The sequence below is a fragment of the Amblyomma mixtum genome, chromosome 3 (assembly GCF_055824585.1).
Source record: "Amblyomma mixtum isolate Tamu chromosome 3, ASM5582458v1, whole genome shotgun sequence".
Taxonomy (NCBI): Eukaryota; Metazoa; Arthropoda; class Arachnida; order Ixodida; family Ixodidae; genus Amblyomma; species Amblyomma mixtum.
In genome coordinates, this window is record NC_143014.1 from 77924317 (window position 1) to 77941536 (window position 17220).

At 44.2% G+C, this 17220-nt stretch overlaps 1 protein-coding gene across 4 annotated transcripts in view; it reads right to left on the reverse strand.

Moving 5' to 3' along the window:
* Not1 (CCR4-NOT transcription complex subunit 1) overlaps nt 1–14527 on the reverse strand; it is a 116081-nt gene extending 101554 nt beyond the window's left edge. For 2 of the 4 annotated variants that reach the window (XM_089579803.1, XM_089579802.1), the window contains exons 1-4: nt 14012–14527; nt 7938–8045; nt 5642–5740; nt 3617–3797 (exon numbers count right to left, since the gene is read on the reverse strand). In XM_089579803.1, the coding sequence (XP_089435929.1) occupies nt 3617–3797; nt 5642–5740; nt 7938–8045; nt 14012–14113 (490 nt within the window). In that variant the 5' untranslated portion in view covers nt 14114–14527. The remainder of the gene's footprint in view (nt 1–3616; nt 3798–5641; nt 5741–7937; nt 8046–14011) is intronic. The other 2 variants (XM_089579804.1, XM_089579805.1) reach the window with 2 other exon arrangements.
* Nucleotides 14528–17220: the final 2693 nt, after the last annotated feature.

Genomic DNA, 17220 nt, shown 5'->3' on the forward strand with positions numbered 1-17220 from the left:
GGTGTGATGAATCGCCCCATCCCTCCACATCGGCAAAGCTTGTATGCACAGTGAGAGACAAATTGCTTGCCATTCTGATACAGTGGAACCTCGATTATACGTCCCCCGGTCATGCGACGACCTGCATTTTACGACGAATATGTGCGGTCCCGGCAAAACCCCCATAGAGACAATGCATTAAAAACCTCGGTTATACGACGCAAATTTTAGAAGGACCCCGCTTCGTACGACGTCTGGCTCGTACCGTCCTTCAAAAAAGGTCGTCAGCAAACGCAGGCCGGGATGTACCGTATTTTCGCGATTCTAAGCACCCCCCCCCCCCCCCCCCCCTATTTTCGGAAAAAAATTTCTGAAAAAAAAAACTTTGCATGCGAATCTAAGCACCCCCTTTTTTGCGCGGAAGAGAGCGTTGCCGAGGCCGCAAAGTGCACTTGCTCTCTTTTTCGTTGAGCCTGTGCAGTCGGAGTCCCTAGGAGGCGCGGCCTGCGGGTTGTTGTTGTTGTGACTGAGAGAAGGATGAAAAGGAAATTGCACAGGCCTGCCTACTGGCTCGAGCCAAGCCACCACTGCTGCCAAGTGCAGATGGAGGAGAGTTAAAAGATCAGAGGAAAGATAAAGAGAAAGATAAAGATAAAGATAAAGAGGAGTGTTCTTTTGAAGCGCATTTCGCGCATGTTTTGTGGCCGCAGCAACTCTGGGAACCATGGCCAAATCTTTGGCAAACGAAACAACGTCTGGAGTTTGGAATGTACGGTCTCACTGCAATCTTTGTGTACCCCACTTCAATGCAGTCGGGGAGTGTGGAACAAGTTAAAGCAAGTACAAGGTGCTTGGCAGGAATTTCTTTGTCATCTTTTACTTCGATTCTTCCTACGCTTGTGATATTTTGATCAGCGAGACCATCCAGCATTTCCTACTTGGCGAGATCCAGAAGATCAATTCCCGAGATCAACCTGTGGACTCTGTTAAGCGACCTGTGGGGTGTAACAGACACACGAATGTCCCCAAATGACAGAATTTTTGAAAGTTAAGGAACTTGAACTTTATCACAGATCTCTAGGAGCGCATCTCCGCTAGCTAGTTTGGTCACCTTGTAACCGGGGCCCAAGGCTTCTTTCAGACATTTCGCAACTATGAATGGAGATATTTTCCTTGCTCGTTTTTCTGGATCTTCACTGTGAACAACATGGAATTTCGGGAATGATACTTTTCTTTTTGGAAAAAAGTCTTCTGCATCATTCCACCCTCTTTCGAGAGAGCGATCATGTTTAGAAAGGGGAGGAGCCATAAACAAATTAAGTTTTTAATTAAGTTTTTTGGTCATGGTGCCAGCCACCCACCATGGAGCCCAACTAGGGGACGGGACAGGAACTTGCAAGCAAGTCCTGCCCACGCTGGCTGTACACCCCAACTATAACCAAATATGATGAAACTCGGGGTAGTTGGCCACACAAGGTTAACCCTCGTTGCCAGGAAAAAGGCAAAGACCACGAAGTGAGGAGGAGTGAGGAGAGTTGTGAGAAAGATAGGAAAGCGAAAGATGGAGGGGAGGATAGGAAAAGGAGACTGCCGATTTCTCCCGGTTGGGTCAGGCCGGAGGCGCCGTTCACGGGAAGCTGGGGCCAAAGTGGTGTGTTGCCTCCGCCGAGGGACCTTAAAGGTCCAAACGCTCGGCATCGGCTCAACCACCAGGATCCCCTTTCCCCCGAACACGGCGATGCCACACACGGCTAAGAGCGGGTGCTCGGGTCCATGGTAACACACTGATCCCTATGCTAATGAGTAGGTGTTTCATTAGAAAAGGAAAAATATAAATTAAAAAATGAATGTTTTCGCCTTCAAAGCACATAAGTGATCTTAAGTGCCCTCTGCAATTTATGCTTGCTTTCTGACGCTCAACGCCGCAAATGCGAGGCCAAAGCATGGCATATACAAAAAGCAGCACGGACTCAGTATTCATCAAAATAATTTCACTAGTAATTACTTTTGCCAAGAAATTACTTCTCCAAAGTAATGCATTACATTACTAAATTATCAGCCCAGAAAAGTAATGAATTACATAACAAATTACCTAGAAAGTAAATAAATTACTGTAATCTAATTACAGCAATGCCATGTCTACCATTACTGCCATGTCTCCAGCACGGTTCATACCATCATGTGTCAACATTGACAGACACACTAACGCGTGAAGCTCTAGCATCAATAAGCATTCACAGAAGCCATTTGGAGAAAATGTTCTCCATTTCCAGGCCTCCATGCAATGGTGTGCGCAGATCTTATGGAGATGCTGATATTGACAGCCATGTCTTTTACGGTTAGTCCCAATCCCACATAGCCATTTCATCTCCTTGAGCAATCGTGTTGCTCAAAGAGCAGGTTTATGCCCAAGGCTCCTTTGGTTCCACATATGGGATGTTCAGCCTTTATTGAATAGCACCCACAAGAGCACATTTTCCACCACAACGACACACTTCCCACATGTCTTACTCAAGTGGAGATGAATTTCAATTGGGTTCAGTTCATGCAAGCGGAGAAACCAGATGAGCAAACTGTTCTTGTAGGAAAAATTTATTTTCAGTCCTACAGTAGACTCCTTTTAAAGGAGAAAAAACCTGCAAATAACTTGAGAATGTTCATCCTGCCACGAGTGCGGAGTGAGAACAAGCCGTTTGCTCCCTATCTAGCTTGATCAGATATCCTCACCCAGCATTCCTGTGCACCGGTGGACATGAGCCAACCAGCGCGCAGAAGTGGTCTTCCCGGCACCACCCTCCGCATTTCTAACCCATCTGTCATAATGGCTACCAATGCCACCTTTCGCCGGCACTGGCAGCACAATTTTGAAATTACTGTCAAAATAATTGCTGCATTCGGCATGAATCTTCAAGTTTCTGATAAAACAAACTCTAGGATCGAAGCTAGCATGTCCTTGCAGCGCCAGAGACGTCGTTTGGAAAAGCTGCCAACAGTGAGGGCAGCGAGGTAAATGAAAGTTTTTCCTCTCAGCAATCATTCAAAGGCTGGCTCATTGCAATGCAAATAACATAAGAAATACTTAGAATTAGTCTTCTCATGTGTTTCAGCTGTAATGCAAAATCATTTACAAGATTCAAAAGCAATCAAATATGCTCCAACGATCTACACTGCCTCATCTGTTTGCAGTGTTCTGTCTCTTATACAATACGTTTGCTGCCGCCTAAGTGTGTATGCACAACATTGAGAACCATTTCAGGTGTATGGCTCATGTGAAATGATACCTTGAAAAGCTAACGTGAAGGGAAAGCTTACGATGGTTATAGAAACAAGATTCCAGCGGCAACAGCCAAAATACATAGCAGCTGGTCAAGGAACTATGTACTTTGGCCTAGCTGCTACTCAAACATACAGGGTATGATCAGGCCAGAAACAAAAACAGAGCTCGAGCTCTCTAACTTTTATAAAAGGGAAAACAAAAAACACCTGATAGAAAACTATATATCCCACTGCAACTTTCCATCAGCCATTATAGAAGCCAGTATTCAGCCTTTCAGACCTCGAATGCATGCAAAGGCTTGGGCATAAAAATAGGTGCCACCACTACAATAAATTAGACATTTGCATTTAGGACACTTACCAGAGTCTGTGTAAGACCGTAAAAGGTCAGGTAGCTTGAGCCGGATGAACTGTGTTGCGCACTGACAAAGCTCTGCACTAGATGAATGAAGCAATGAAGTGCCGAGAACAACTTCTTGCACACGATTTAACCTCAGCACACGGCTTATATGGGGCAGCAGCAAAGGACTTGGTCGAAGACTCTGTGAACACAAACAAACATTCGTCAGGAACATGCTCCATTACCACATCCATGTCAGTATTTGCTTCCGCAAACTTGAGTTTGAAAACCACAGACATATTCAGTGCTCTTTGTGCACTTCTGACAATTTATCCAAAAAAAAGCTCCTCAAACACTGTCAATGAAACCTCCCAAACTGAGTGCAAATGAAGACATGATTAGAGCAATGTTGATAAGTCAGTTGCCACTCCTGCCAGAGACAGTTTGAAGCTGTGTGTTTATCTCTGCTCGGTCATACTGCGTACCTAGCAGCTAGCCAGCACAATCAATAAAACACGGTCAACCCAATACAGTGAAAATGGCATACAAGGTAGCCATACTATGTTTTAAACTATGTTGACGCAGTTTTGCATAGGCTTTACACAGGCCCTCGGCTCAGCCAGGAGAAGGGCATAAATATGCACGGGTTGCTTGTTTTCCTCTGGATAGGTCGCCCCTTGCAGTCCACAAGCAAGGGCATACATACCACAAGTTCAAAGCCTTACTTAAACTCAAGCTCAGTTTTACTCAGCTCAAAATTACTCAAATGAAGTGAAGTGAAGTGAAAGCCTCAATATTATTTAGTTCATTTTTTTCTTTTACATTGTTAAGTGTGGGATTGCATGCGCCCCTTGTTTCATGCGTTAATGGCTAGGTGGGCTTTTTGTATACACTGTTCAAATGAACTTGAAAGGAGTCTAGCCAAGCCATTTACTCCAGCCAGCTCCTTGGGCAGAGTCTCCGAAGAGCCTAAGCAATCACACAAAACAGCATCTCAATGACCGCAACCACAACTCCAGGAGGGCCACTGCCCTTCAAAACATTCTGGACGTCTGGGAATGTAACTACTTGGACTGAGAACTTTCAATGTCATGACCACATTTTAGTAATGGTCTAATTGCAGAACTGAATATAGAACTGCCATTGTTCTTCCTTTCTCTGCATCACAAATTATAGTCTCGTTCATGCTTGTTTTCTGTTACTGACCGTTTTATCTTTCTTTTGGGGCAAGAAATTATTTTTTTTTGTTAGAGCACCTCTGTCCCATTCACTATGTTCACTTACGACCGCACTGATATCGAACGACCTTATCATTCCTCAGTGGCAAATTTGTGCCGTCACTAAACCCATGGCACACAGGCAATAGTAGTTCATTCAATCACCAGCTGGCCTCTTCTTTTCAAAGCACTCCCCTCTGCAAGCATCACGATCAGAGCGGGGGAGGGTTATGCTAAGACAAACAAATTAAATTCAGCTCAGAGAGTACGCTGAACTACCAATACCATGTGCCAGATGATAAAATTCTTCACTTCATCCCCAACGATACAGAAAATGCAAAGTGTACTCTTTTTGTTATATTTAACATATAAGTGCAGTGCTTAATTGTGTGACAGCTGTGTATGAAACTATCTTAAGCTCCACACATGGCTGTCTCCTGCAGACTCATGATATCGGGACTTAGTGGATTTTTAAAAAGTCACCCTTTTTCTGCTCACAACAAATGAAACCAGTTTGAAAAACTGTCTCTGGATCAAGCAAACTATAAATTATTTTTTAATGCAAAAGACAACAATGTACAATTTTATCACACAGTTTTGGCTACTACGTTTCCTGGCTTTTATGTTGTTTTTTCCGCAATCCCATAAAAAGAACTAGCAACGGGGGTCTACTGTAACTAAAATGATGTTTTTCTTTTCTTTTTTTTCCCAGAGTTAATAATTATGCCAGCAGCAGGTTCATTTCACACGAATGCACAGCTCACAGTCACCATACAGCTAAGAAAATAAAGTTTCAATACAGAATACTTGGTCACACCAATCAACTCACCTTTTGATGATGAAGAGGATTTTCAATAGCAAAGCACACGCTTGACACAAAATTGGGCTTCGTAAGAATGGAGCTGAACTCCTGGATCAAATACTGGGTCTGTTGGATAAAAAAAGAACAACAGTTACAGCTCCTTATTTTAGACTGCGTACATGCAACATGCATAGGACGCAAAAATCTGGAGCTGTGGAACAAAGAAACAAAAGCTGAAGGGCACAGTCATGTGAGGCTGCTGCAACAGCTTTTGTTAGGTATTTCAGAAGAATGGCCTGAGGGGCGAGTTGGTGCATGATGAAATGAACGGCGGCACAACAAGGACACTAACAAGAGAGGGGACACCTTATGCGCACATAGGAAGGACTTGAACACATAAAAGGGCCCACTGTACAAGAAAGGTACTTCAGAAGAATGGCCTGAAGGGCGAGTTGGTGCATGATGAAATGAACATGTTCATTTCATCATGCACCATCATGCATCTCGGTGTCTCAGGCTCTGTAGGCTTTTTGTCTTGCTCTGCTCGGTCGTCAGAAAGTCTGCCAACAATATTAGTTAAGAGTAGGATTAGTTGAAGACGACAATGCGCAATGCACAGAGCGTGAGAATGTGTATATTAGTCTGAAGTCAGCATTAGTTGAAGACGACGATGTGCAATGCATAGTGCAAGAGTGCGTTGCAGTTGAACACGAGGCATGATTGGCTGCAGTGATAGCCTAGAGCTCTCGTGCAGTGGCCAGAGACTGATCTGTTCGCGGCATCACGGGTTCGAATCCCAGTCACAGCAATGTTTACTTTTATTTATGGTTTGACTCTGTTACACCATCGACAGTGACGCGGTTCAACCCACGAACGGGCTGCGCTCTAAAAAACCATCAAGAGCAAGACTAACAACAGCGAACAAAACTGAATAACAAGTGGCAATGCAAATGCTGTGCAAATGACAATAGCAAAGCACCAGTTAAGTCCCATCAACACCAACCCCATCACCATGAGACCACACTTCCTGCCCGAGGCCCACTTCAGTCATATCATGACAGATGACATACTTCAACCAGTCCTGACCAATTTTAGCGGTCTGAGGCGACCAATGAGAGCTTGTGACCTGTGTTCCAGTCATCTAATGCCATTAAGCCCGCGAAGTGTTACTTATACAGCAGTCCTTATAAAAAAAACAAGCCTTTCTGCCTGTGCTCTGACATGAGCTAGCCTTCTTAACTCTTCAAACTTAAAAACAGTTAAAGACAGTTCCTGATGAGTGGATGAGTGGGAAAAGTAAATATACATAAGAATACAAGACCAAGGTGTGCACTGCAAACCTTACTGCTACAGAAAGTACCACTGATGATAGCATCCACATGACTCAACCGTAACAAAAAGCCCACACAATAGAACCCAGAAGCACCATGCCTCTTAGCTGCCAATGTAAATGCATTAGAATCACAATGATACGAACACGGTAGATATGAATTTCAGGATAATGCGAATTTGCAAAATTTCCCGGCCGGAGTGCATCGTGTACAATGTGCAGAATTTCAGATGTTCCGAATACTTTCCCGCGACACTACAGATGATATGAACCCGCGAGCTGCGGCTGAACCTTCAAGCACTAAGCACTGCCTTCAGTACATCACCAACGTCCCAACCGCTAGTGGTACAGCACACAGCGCAAGCAGTGAGCGGCAGCGCATGGCCTGCACATCAGTGATATTGCAAGCGAGCGTGGGCGCACCGCCTGTGCATCACCAACGTCATGATCACGAATCACGTGCGCACCATGAGCAGTGGGCTGTAAATAAATCCCGCCAGCTGTAAACACACCTACGTGAATGCATTTCCCATGCTTCTGCACACAGATTTTGTTCATTTTGGATGATTAGAAATTTCTTACATTTTTTGCAAACCCATGAAATTCATACCATCGAGATTATACTGTAAAAGAAAAGCCACCTTATGCGTTTTAAATGAAATGAAATCTAGTAACACACATCAAGCTGCAGTTTGAACAAGCAATGAGAATGGGTAGCAAAATGCATATACACGTACAGGGTCAATCACACTTAGAGGGAACACGGCTCCGCGTGGCCACGTACCTGCAGAGTGCCATTGCATCTAACCCATTCATGAATCAATGCAGAGTGGCGCACGAGAAGAGGGACCTCGACGTGGTGCTTCGTGTCGTCTGCCCCTTTGCACGGGTATGCTGCCGGCTTGGTCGCAATAGTGCTCCGCGTATGCGCAGCCGCGCGGAGCTGTGTTCCCGCTAAGTGTGATTGGCCCTGTACATGTACTGCCAGCTTACCTGATGGAAGTCCTTTCCGCTACTTTTACCATCCCCACTGAAGTCAACGTGGGAAAAAAGGCAACGAAGCAGATGACGCTCTGCCTCAAACCCGTGCAGGGCAACAAGCTGAGAAGAAAAAGAAAGGCAGCAAAATACACATGAAAAATGCATATAAGATAAGGAAGGCATCTAGTGTAATTTTTCAACACATAAGGGTTTTTTTCAGCAAAAACTGTACTGAGCACAGAAAAATGCTGTCTTCTTTCAAGAGCGAACAAGGCCAAGATCCCACCTCCTGACAATTAGTAAACACTCAACACACACTAAAAAAACAGAACTAAACAAAACCTATAGAAGGTCAAAAGCTACGCCTTGTTTCAATAAGTGTGGAAACATCTGTCACGGAAAATAACAGGGGTTTAACATAAGATCATGTCAGATCATCAAGGCACATAATGATTTTTTAGATTGCAAATATTCAAGCAGCTTATTCAGGGGTAATATTGGCAATACTGTCATGACCCAAGAGCTGTGCAGGTGGGCGCAGAGGAGAACCCAAGAATAAGGGCGTTTAATTCGATTCAAATTAAGGAAATCGGCCGCACACGACAATAACTCTGTTTCTAAGAATGCACAGGACAATAACTGTTTTTAAGAATGCTCGGAACGTGTAGATAGAGTTTCCGCAGTTAAAAGACGAGTTCAGATTCCTCTTTAGTGCACCTTTAAGTTGTGGAGTTTTAACGTCCCAAAACGACATATCAGCTTTGAGGGACGCCTTAGTGGTGGCTCTGGATTAATATAATGTGCGCTGATATCGAAGAGAACAGAGAAGTCTTTTGCCCATCAAAATATGGCCACCGGGGCGCATTAAAGAACAATTTTGCAGTAATAAAGCAACTTCAGCAAAGGCGATCACCCCAGCAGTCAAACACATTCAACCTGATAAATTTTTGGTTTGATAAAGTGCATCTTAAAACAAGGAAATACAGGTACCACTCAAATGTTAAAGAGCAGGAGGACATTCGCAGGTCAGAAGAAATATGCACTGGGTTTTCATCAATATATGACTGTTATATAAGCATGGCACCACTCAGACATGCAATGCTCATGAGAGGCAGCAACCAAGTAGGGCTGACCGTGTCCAGTAGGTGTGCATTAAATATTCCTAGATCCATCTTAACTTATCTGCAGTGGAGTGGAAGTCATGAGCATAAGGCAACAGCTAGTTGCCTTATGCTCATGACTTCTTTTCAAGTAAGCACTTTTTAAATGATTCTAAAACGGTTTTTGAAAAACTACTTTTTCCAACTGCAAGCTTAAAATATATACAATTTTCCACCCGAAAAAAAAAAAAAGGCACATACTTCATAACACAGCAGCTAACTGTTAACTTATAAATATTGTACAACACCACAAAGTCCAATGGCAACAAAGACCATTTTTGATGGCACTGAGCCCATTTCACACAGATTCCACAGGAAAAGCATTTACAATAGTATGTCATGCCGCTTAAAAGCTGCTATCTTAACGGCTAAATTTTTATTGCTTTTTGGAAGAAGAGAGGTATATTTAAATATTTTTCAAAGATTATCTATGAACCTAACACCCTGAAGGAAAAGGTAGATAGGTCAACAGGAAGCTGTATAATGAGACAGCTATCTACGTGCACTCACCCACAACCTCGCGATACAGAGAATGACCAGGTATGTGGCAAGGGTATAACACTCGCAAGAAAAATATTTTGGCCTTTAAGTAATTAGTTTTGAAATGACAAGTAAGTATTCCAGAACCGTCACATACTTAAACTAACAACTCAAAACCGAAAACAGCACTGCACTTGCGTATATCAAGACACTTCAGGCTTCACTAGGGAAAAGTCACAAAAAGTACTCCATTTCATGTATGACAGCCCAAAAATCTTGACTCTGCAGCAGTCTCTACCATTCCAACAATGAAATCATGTATGGGGTTCAAAAATTTTTCAGCTCCTTATGTACTTCAGCACATGGCAGGATCCAGCAAAATGACCAGACTTGCAGTGAAACTTCAGCAAATAACATGCTGCGTAAGGCTGATCAACTTGCTTGTACCAACTATTCAGGTACCAGCTTTCTCCATTTATTGGTTTATGGGGGTTAAACGTCCCAAAGCGACTCAGGCTATGAGGGACGCCGTAGTGATGGACTCCAGAAATTTTGACCACCTAGGGTTCTTTAATGTGCACTGACATCACACAGTACACAGGCCTCTAGAATTTCGCCTGCATCGAAATTCAGCCGCCGCGGCTGGGATCAAACCTGCACCTTTCGGAACAGCAGCCGAGCGCTGTAACCACTGAACCACCGCGGTGGGTAGCTTTCTCCATTTAAATACTGTTAAGAGCAACAAGATTTTCTGCGAGCAGACCAGGTATCCAGTAAAAAAAGATCATAGAACATTATAAACTAAAGCAAGGCATGAATTACTTCTCGCGACCTGACACTGTTGGGCTACAAATGCTGTAAAAGTACACAGTGGGCCACAAAAAAGGAGCCTGCTTCAAATAATGGTGCCACATTCTTTGGACGAGGCTGTAGCCTCTTGCTTTGCCTGAAGACGTGCTGTCGTCTGTGTGCTCTGTTTTGGTTTTATTTCACCTTACTATTCACTATGCACGTTCTGCCAGAAAGATGATATTCTCCCTGCAACAGCAAATAGTGACTGTGGAAGGCTATGTGCAAAATGCAACGATTAAGGAAACGAAAGAGGCCTTCACTACGGCCACTATGTTCCCTGAACTTGCCCACATCTAATTTAAATCTGCAGCAAAATTTAAAACTGAAAGTGCACGCTAACAATCCGCATAGCATGGATGTACTCAAGGAAAACATAACAAGCCCTACCTGCAGGGTCACTGCTGAAGAGCCGTAAGCTATATGTTCAGATGTGCCCAAAGGTGCATAAGCATGGATGGGGACCACTTTAAGCACCTGCTGTAACTTCTAGGCAAAGTGAACAAAAACAATCCCCTTGTTCGTCGTTCTACTGGAGACAGGCTGCCTTTCCATGGCCCACCTAGTATATGTGCAGTCCTCAACACGCGTCTTCAGTGCACAAGTGATGCACTGTGCCACAGAGAAGTTTGACTTCCACTGTTGCATTCAAGGTACAGGGTGGTCCACTCTAAGTGCGAACACGGCTCCGCGTGGCCGCGCTCCGTGGAGCACCAGCGGATCCGGCGCGTTCGCGCATCGAAGCAAAGCCGCGCATGCGCACAGGGGCCCGGGGGAGGAGCTTCGTGTCGTCTGCTACAGCGCTGGCGCGCACCTCGCTTGCATTGCTGGTAGCAGACGACACGAAGCTCCTCCCCCGGGCCCCTGTGCGCCTGCGCGGCTTTGCTTCGATGCGCGAACGCGCCGGATCCGCTGGTGCTCCGCGGAGCGCGGCCACGCGGAGCCGTGTTCGCACTTAGAGTGGACCACCCTGTACAGTCATGGTGCCTGCGTGGCTTGTATGCGTGTGCATTTGTGCACTGCCCACAAGCATACTCTTAAACCTAGCAGGAACAATCAAATTTTCAGTTACATGCTCTGCTGTGCATCACATACTCTAGGCAAGCATACTGGGCATTGGGTCATGCTTGTGAGAAGCTGTTCTAAGCATGTGCGTGACCACTTCGCACTCACTTGCTTTGGAGTGCATAAGGTAGATTGATAGATAGCTGCTCCTAGACGATGCCTGCGACAGTGGAATAGAATATGATGCGGACAAGCGGCTGCAATACCTCAGACTTATACCACTGCAGTTACGCAGTGTTGAAACGAAATAACTAAGCAACAGTGGCATTTGTAGAAGTTACCATAAAACGTACGTGGGATTTACGTTCTTGCATGCTCAGGAATATTTTCAATCAATCACCTAATCAGAAACAGTAAAAATCATCCATTTTACTGTTTCTTCAGTCCGAAAATATAGTGGGTGATACACTGGAGCAATGGTGATAGAAAAATGCTAGCCACAGCTCCTGGCAACACAAGCAATATTGCCGATTCATGGGAAATTTCCCTTATTTGGGGAAAATTAGAACCGCAAAAGGAAAGAAGGAAATTAAAGTTTATCTATAAAAAGTGTAGGAAATTTTTGCGACCCCAGTAAAACTGTTGTTTTGGATGCTGCACTCAACCAAATCAAGACCGTGAAAGCTATGATCTGCAAGAAAGTGCTGTCAGTCATTATACTTGGCTGCATAGCATACGTTGTGGTATAGTGACCAGAATATCTGTGGAATGAAACAGCGGAGGGCTCGCGCTTGATTTCCCTATACCCTGATGAGATGTGGTTTAAGACCTCACAAAGCAGGAACTCCAAAGACATGGTGATGTTCCCTGACCTAACCAAGTGAAAAGGTACTTTTTAATGAGCCACACTTAAATGCCGAATCGAAATAAATTTTCACTGCAATTACCAATGTGAAAGCTAAGAAGAGAAACTGGATGTGTATGGCTGCCATTACTGTGGTGGTTGTTCTGCGCGTGTCACTTGGGAACCGTGAGCTCATGTGGAGAGCTGCTGGCCCACCTTTGCAGTAACAAGAAAGCATATGTGGTTCTCCATAAAAGATACAGCTTAGTCAAGTTTAATTTAGTTTAGAGGGCTTAACATCCCAAAGAAACTCTGGGTGTGAGGGACAGCGTAGTGGGGGGCTCCAGATAATTTCGACCATCTGGGGTTCGACATCACACAGAACACAGGCCTCTAGCATTTCACCTGCATCAAAATGCAACCGTAGCGGCCGGGATCAAACCCGTGTCTTTTGGGTCAGCAGCTCAGCACCATACCCACTGAGCCACCGCAGCGGCTTTCCATAAATTATACAAAACTAGTTGGAAAAGGTTTTTATCCCCGCAGCGTGCATCGGAATAAAAAGAGCATGAGAAACCGAGTTTCCTTTTTATGCTTTGTAGAAAATTTTGACCAGTTTTTGTCTATTAACAGTCAAGAACAGAGGTCTGAATCACACGAAATCGCTACACGTAGTGCCCTCGAGATAATTTTGTTAATTTTGTAGTATTAACAGTTAAAATAGAATACAGCTCTCCAGGAACATTTTGTATGGGTCAGCTTGAATGAAAACCACCTCTGTAAAGTGAGGTTTTGGTTTCAAATAATGAGTATGTGAACTTTAGACCCAACTCTTAATCGTTTATTGCCTCTGCATTTATTTATACTTAATGCATTCTTTGCCGCCACTCATTCAAACTATTATTTGCACAAAAAAAATAATTTCTGGGAAAAAATAGCAAATTTTGTGTCAAGATGGGAAAAGCCAACCGAGCAATATAGCAACATTGGACACAAGTGACTACATGAACTAGTCTGTGAGCACAGTGGTGAATCATCAAGCAAAACTTCATTTCGGCAATGGCACGCTGCTACTTTAAAGTCAAATGGGAGCCACTGAGAAAACGTCGCCTGAAACGGCAAGGTGAAATAAGTACATGATGGCTCGAGAAATCTGCCAAGTGCTGGGTATCAGATTCGCAAGGCCGCGATGAGCAAGCCAGAAGAGTGAGCAACCGTGCCAACGTAAATGGCCCGTGGATACAGTGCATTCTAAACGTAGTTTGCCGCATCTCGAATATTTACTTTTAGACCGCCACCAGGTCCTGCGGCTAACCTCTCTCCGAATTGCGCAACAGCCGCTGACCATTATAGACGTCACGAAGGATTAAAAAGCGACATCACGATAGGCAAAAAAATTGATAAGCAAAACGGCTAAAAACTCGCGCCTTGTTGCCTGACCTAAAGGTAACTGCTGACTGAACCACTTCCCCATGTCGCAAGGACACAGGTCAACCTCTTCATTCAAAGCACATTCCAAATACTACAGAGGTACGACGAAAAACGCCCGTGGGGCAACCGCTATCCTTTAACTGCTCACTGCACTGGGCTGTCGACACATACTTACCCAGCTGAGGTTTAGATTACCCCTCAAGTTAAATGACGTCAGTGGCCATGGCGGTTATCTATTCCGCCATGTAAAGACAACTTAGAGCGCGAAGCACGCAACAAAATCAAGAGAAGAGAGCTAGCTCCATGCGGCTACTTACGCGGGATATCTCTTGAACACTGGACTTGAAGTTCTTCTTTGTCAAGCTGGACACAGAGTAACTAATGTAAGACAAAGCAAAAGACAACGGATCTAGGTTCATAGTTCCATGAATACCACACCGAAAGCTTCAAACTGCTTTGAAGCTTTCTTCCATTTACACGAGAGGTTCCTTGTAGTGCTACGCTTGCTCCGAACAAAAAAGCACAATGTCCGTGCGATGTCCAACATCAGGACCGGTTGGGAACACTTCACTCCATTATCATTACGGCGACGCTCGACAGCTCGTAGCTCGCCAGACACGGCGCCTGCCGCGATGATTGCGATGCGACAGGCCAAACTGAAAAAGTCCTACCAACGCGACCGGTCGTACGTAAGCCCTGCTGCCGCTGCTCGCCGTTAGCGCAGCCAACAGAAAGGCCTTGGCCCAGGTAGCCCTGAAGCCACGCTTGTTCCACGACGTCACGACTCAGCCAGTTCCGCTTCCGTTGCAGCTCAACAGCGGGCCAAGTCAAAGCCACCTAGACACTTCAAGTGGGCGGTCTGCATGCGGTCTGGCAGCTTCTGCAAATCATGGCAAGAACGATCTCAAGCACCATGATCCCAAGGCTCGCTTCAAGAGTTTTTCGCGCAAATTATGCTTCGTATATATGTACACAAATATAATGGCTGACCGTAAGAAATGTCGCGTGAGAAATTGGGCGATGAATCATTACTTGACGCCCCGAAGCACTTGCAGATGCACCACTGGTGCCGCTATTTCTTGCGCAAGGAAGTAATGCCCAAACAAGAAGAAAAACCAAGCTCGTTTACAAGTTTTTTTTTATTTTTCTTCTACGTAACCTAATAGATTTCCAGTAGGCAACATTTTCATGCAGCTAGCGTTTAAAGCACCGCTTAAGGCTAAAGCCTTTAGTGCCTCATACTGTCGTTAGCTGACGCGTCGGCAGCCGTGTCGACAGATTCGTCCGCCTTTCGGCGTCACTGCTTAAAAGGCTCAAGATTCCAGCATGAATAAAGGCGCATCTAGTGAATGCATGGCTTTCATAAATAAAATAAAAGAAGTAAAGTCAAGAAAATAAAAATAAAAAAATAAACACAAATAAAAACAAAATAAAAATAAGATAAAAAAATAAATAAACATCGAAATATGAAAAATAAACAGTAAATAAAAACAGTGGCCAGGAAACGCTTTCGCCTTGCAGCACTTTAGAGAGCCAAAGTGCCCCCTGAATTTTTTCTTGCTCCGCGGCGACGAATGCGAATTCCACAGGACGATCAAGATAGGGTTAAAGTGTACTAGAACAACGTTACTAGCATGTTACTAGAACCTACTCAGTTTCGCAGAGTGTCCCAAGCGGCGGTCACGAGAACTAACGGCGCTGCAGTCGAGTCTTGCTCCCTGCCGGGCGCGTCGTCTGCTACACGCAGCGCGGAAGCGTGGAGCGGCCGGCACATATGAGGTTTTGGCGAGCTGCATTCGCGCTCTACATGGCTGCAGTAAAATAATACTTCCATTACGGCAGCTTTTGCTTCGAAGCTGCGTGTTGTCTTGGAGAAAACGTTTGTGTGATGCGAAATTAGGCTGTTAATATTGTGAAAAAATTGCAAAAACGCTGAAATGACTGTCCATGGAGTCATCGTTGGGATACCCGCTATTGCATCCCGGTGCAAAGCAGGTCAGCATGAAGAGGCCCGATGTCACAAAATACTAAAACAAAATTCACGGGCCACTTTGACGATCTAAAGTGCGCGAGGCGAAAGCCTTTCCACGCAACTTTGGCCGCACGGCCGTTGGCACACACGAGGTGGCTATGGGGCGACTTGGTTTGGCTAGCCATGACAAATTGGGTCGAGATTAATTAGTCATGACCCATGAATAACTAGTCATGATTGATTAATTACGAGCTAGTTATGTCCGGTTAATGACAGGCTAGTCATGACAAACCAGTCAACTACTAACTGCTGGTTAATGACTAACTTGTCATGACTGCTTAATAACTAACCAGTCATGACAATTAGTAATTGGTCATGGTTAGTCATGATTAATCCGTGATGACTAACCATGACTAATGGCTAACCAGTCATGACTAACCAACCATTAATGACTAATTGGGTCATGACTTGACACATGACTTTCTAGTCATGATTGGTTATTGACTAACTAGTCATGACTAGTTGGCTAATGACTAGCTAGTCATGACCAACTAGTCATGATTAGTTAATGACGAACTAGTCATGTCTGGCTAATGACTAGCTAGTCATGACCAACATTACTAGAACTTGGTTCTAGTAATGTTGGTCATGACAAAACAGTCATGACTAACCAGTCATGACGGGTTAATGACTAACTAGTCATGATTGCTTAATGACTAACCAGTCATGACTAATCAGTCATTAGTCATGACTAACCAGCCATGACTAACCATGACTAATGGTTAACCAGTCATGACTGCTTAATGACTAACCAGTCATGGCTGCTTAATGACTAACTAGTCATGACTAACCAATCATGGCTAATTGGGTCATGACTAATTAGTCATGACCCATGACTTACTAGTCATGACCCATGACTTACTAGTCATGATTGGTTATTGACTAACTAGTCATGACTAGTTGGTTAATGACTAGCTAGTCATAACTAGCTAGTCATGACCAACTAGTCATGATTGGTTAATGACGAACTAGTCATGTCTGGCTAATGACTAGCTAGTCATGACCAACATTACTAGAACTTCGTTCTAGTAACGGTCATGACAAAACAGTCACTAACCAGTCATGACTGGTTTGTCATCGCTGGTTAGTCATGACTAGCTAGTCATTAACCAGACATGACTAGTTAGTCAATAACCAATCATGACTAGTAAGTCATGGGTCAAGTCGTGACCCAAATAGTCATTAATGGTTAGTCATGACTAGTTAGTAATTAACCAGTCATGGCTAGTCATGACTGGTTAGCAATTAGTCATGGTTAGTCATGACAGATTAATCATGACTAACCATGACCAATTACTAATTGTCATGACTGGTTAGTTATTAAGCAGTTATGACAAGTTAGTCATTAACCAGCCATTAGTAGTTGACTGGTTAGTCATGACTGGTTTGTCATGACTAGCCAGTCATTAACCGGACATGACTAGTTCGTAATTAATCAATCATGACTAGTTATAACCAGTCATAACTAGTCAACTGCTTAATGACTAACCGGTC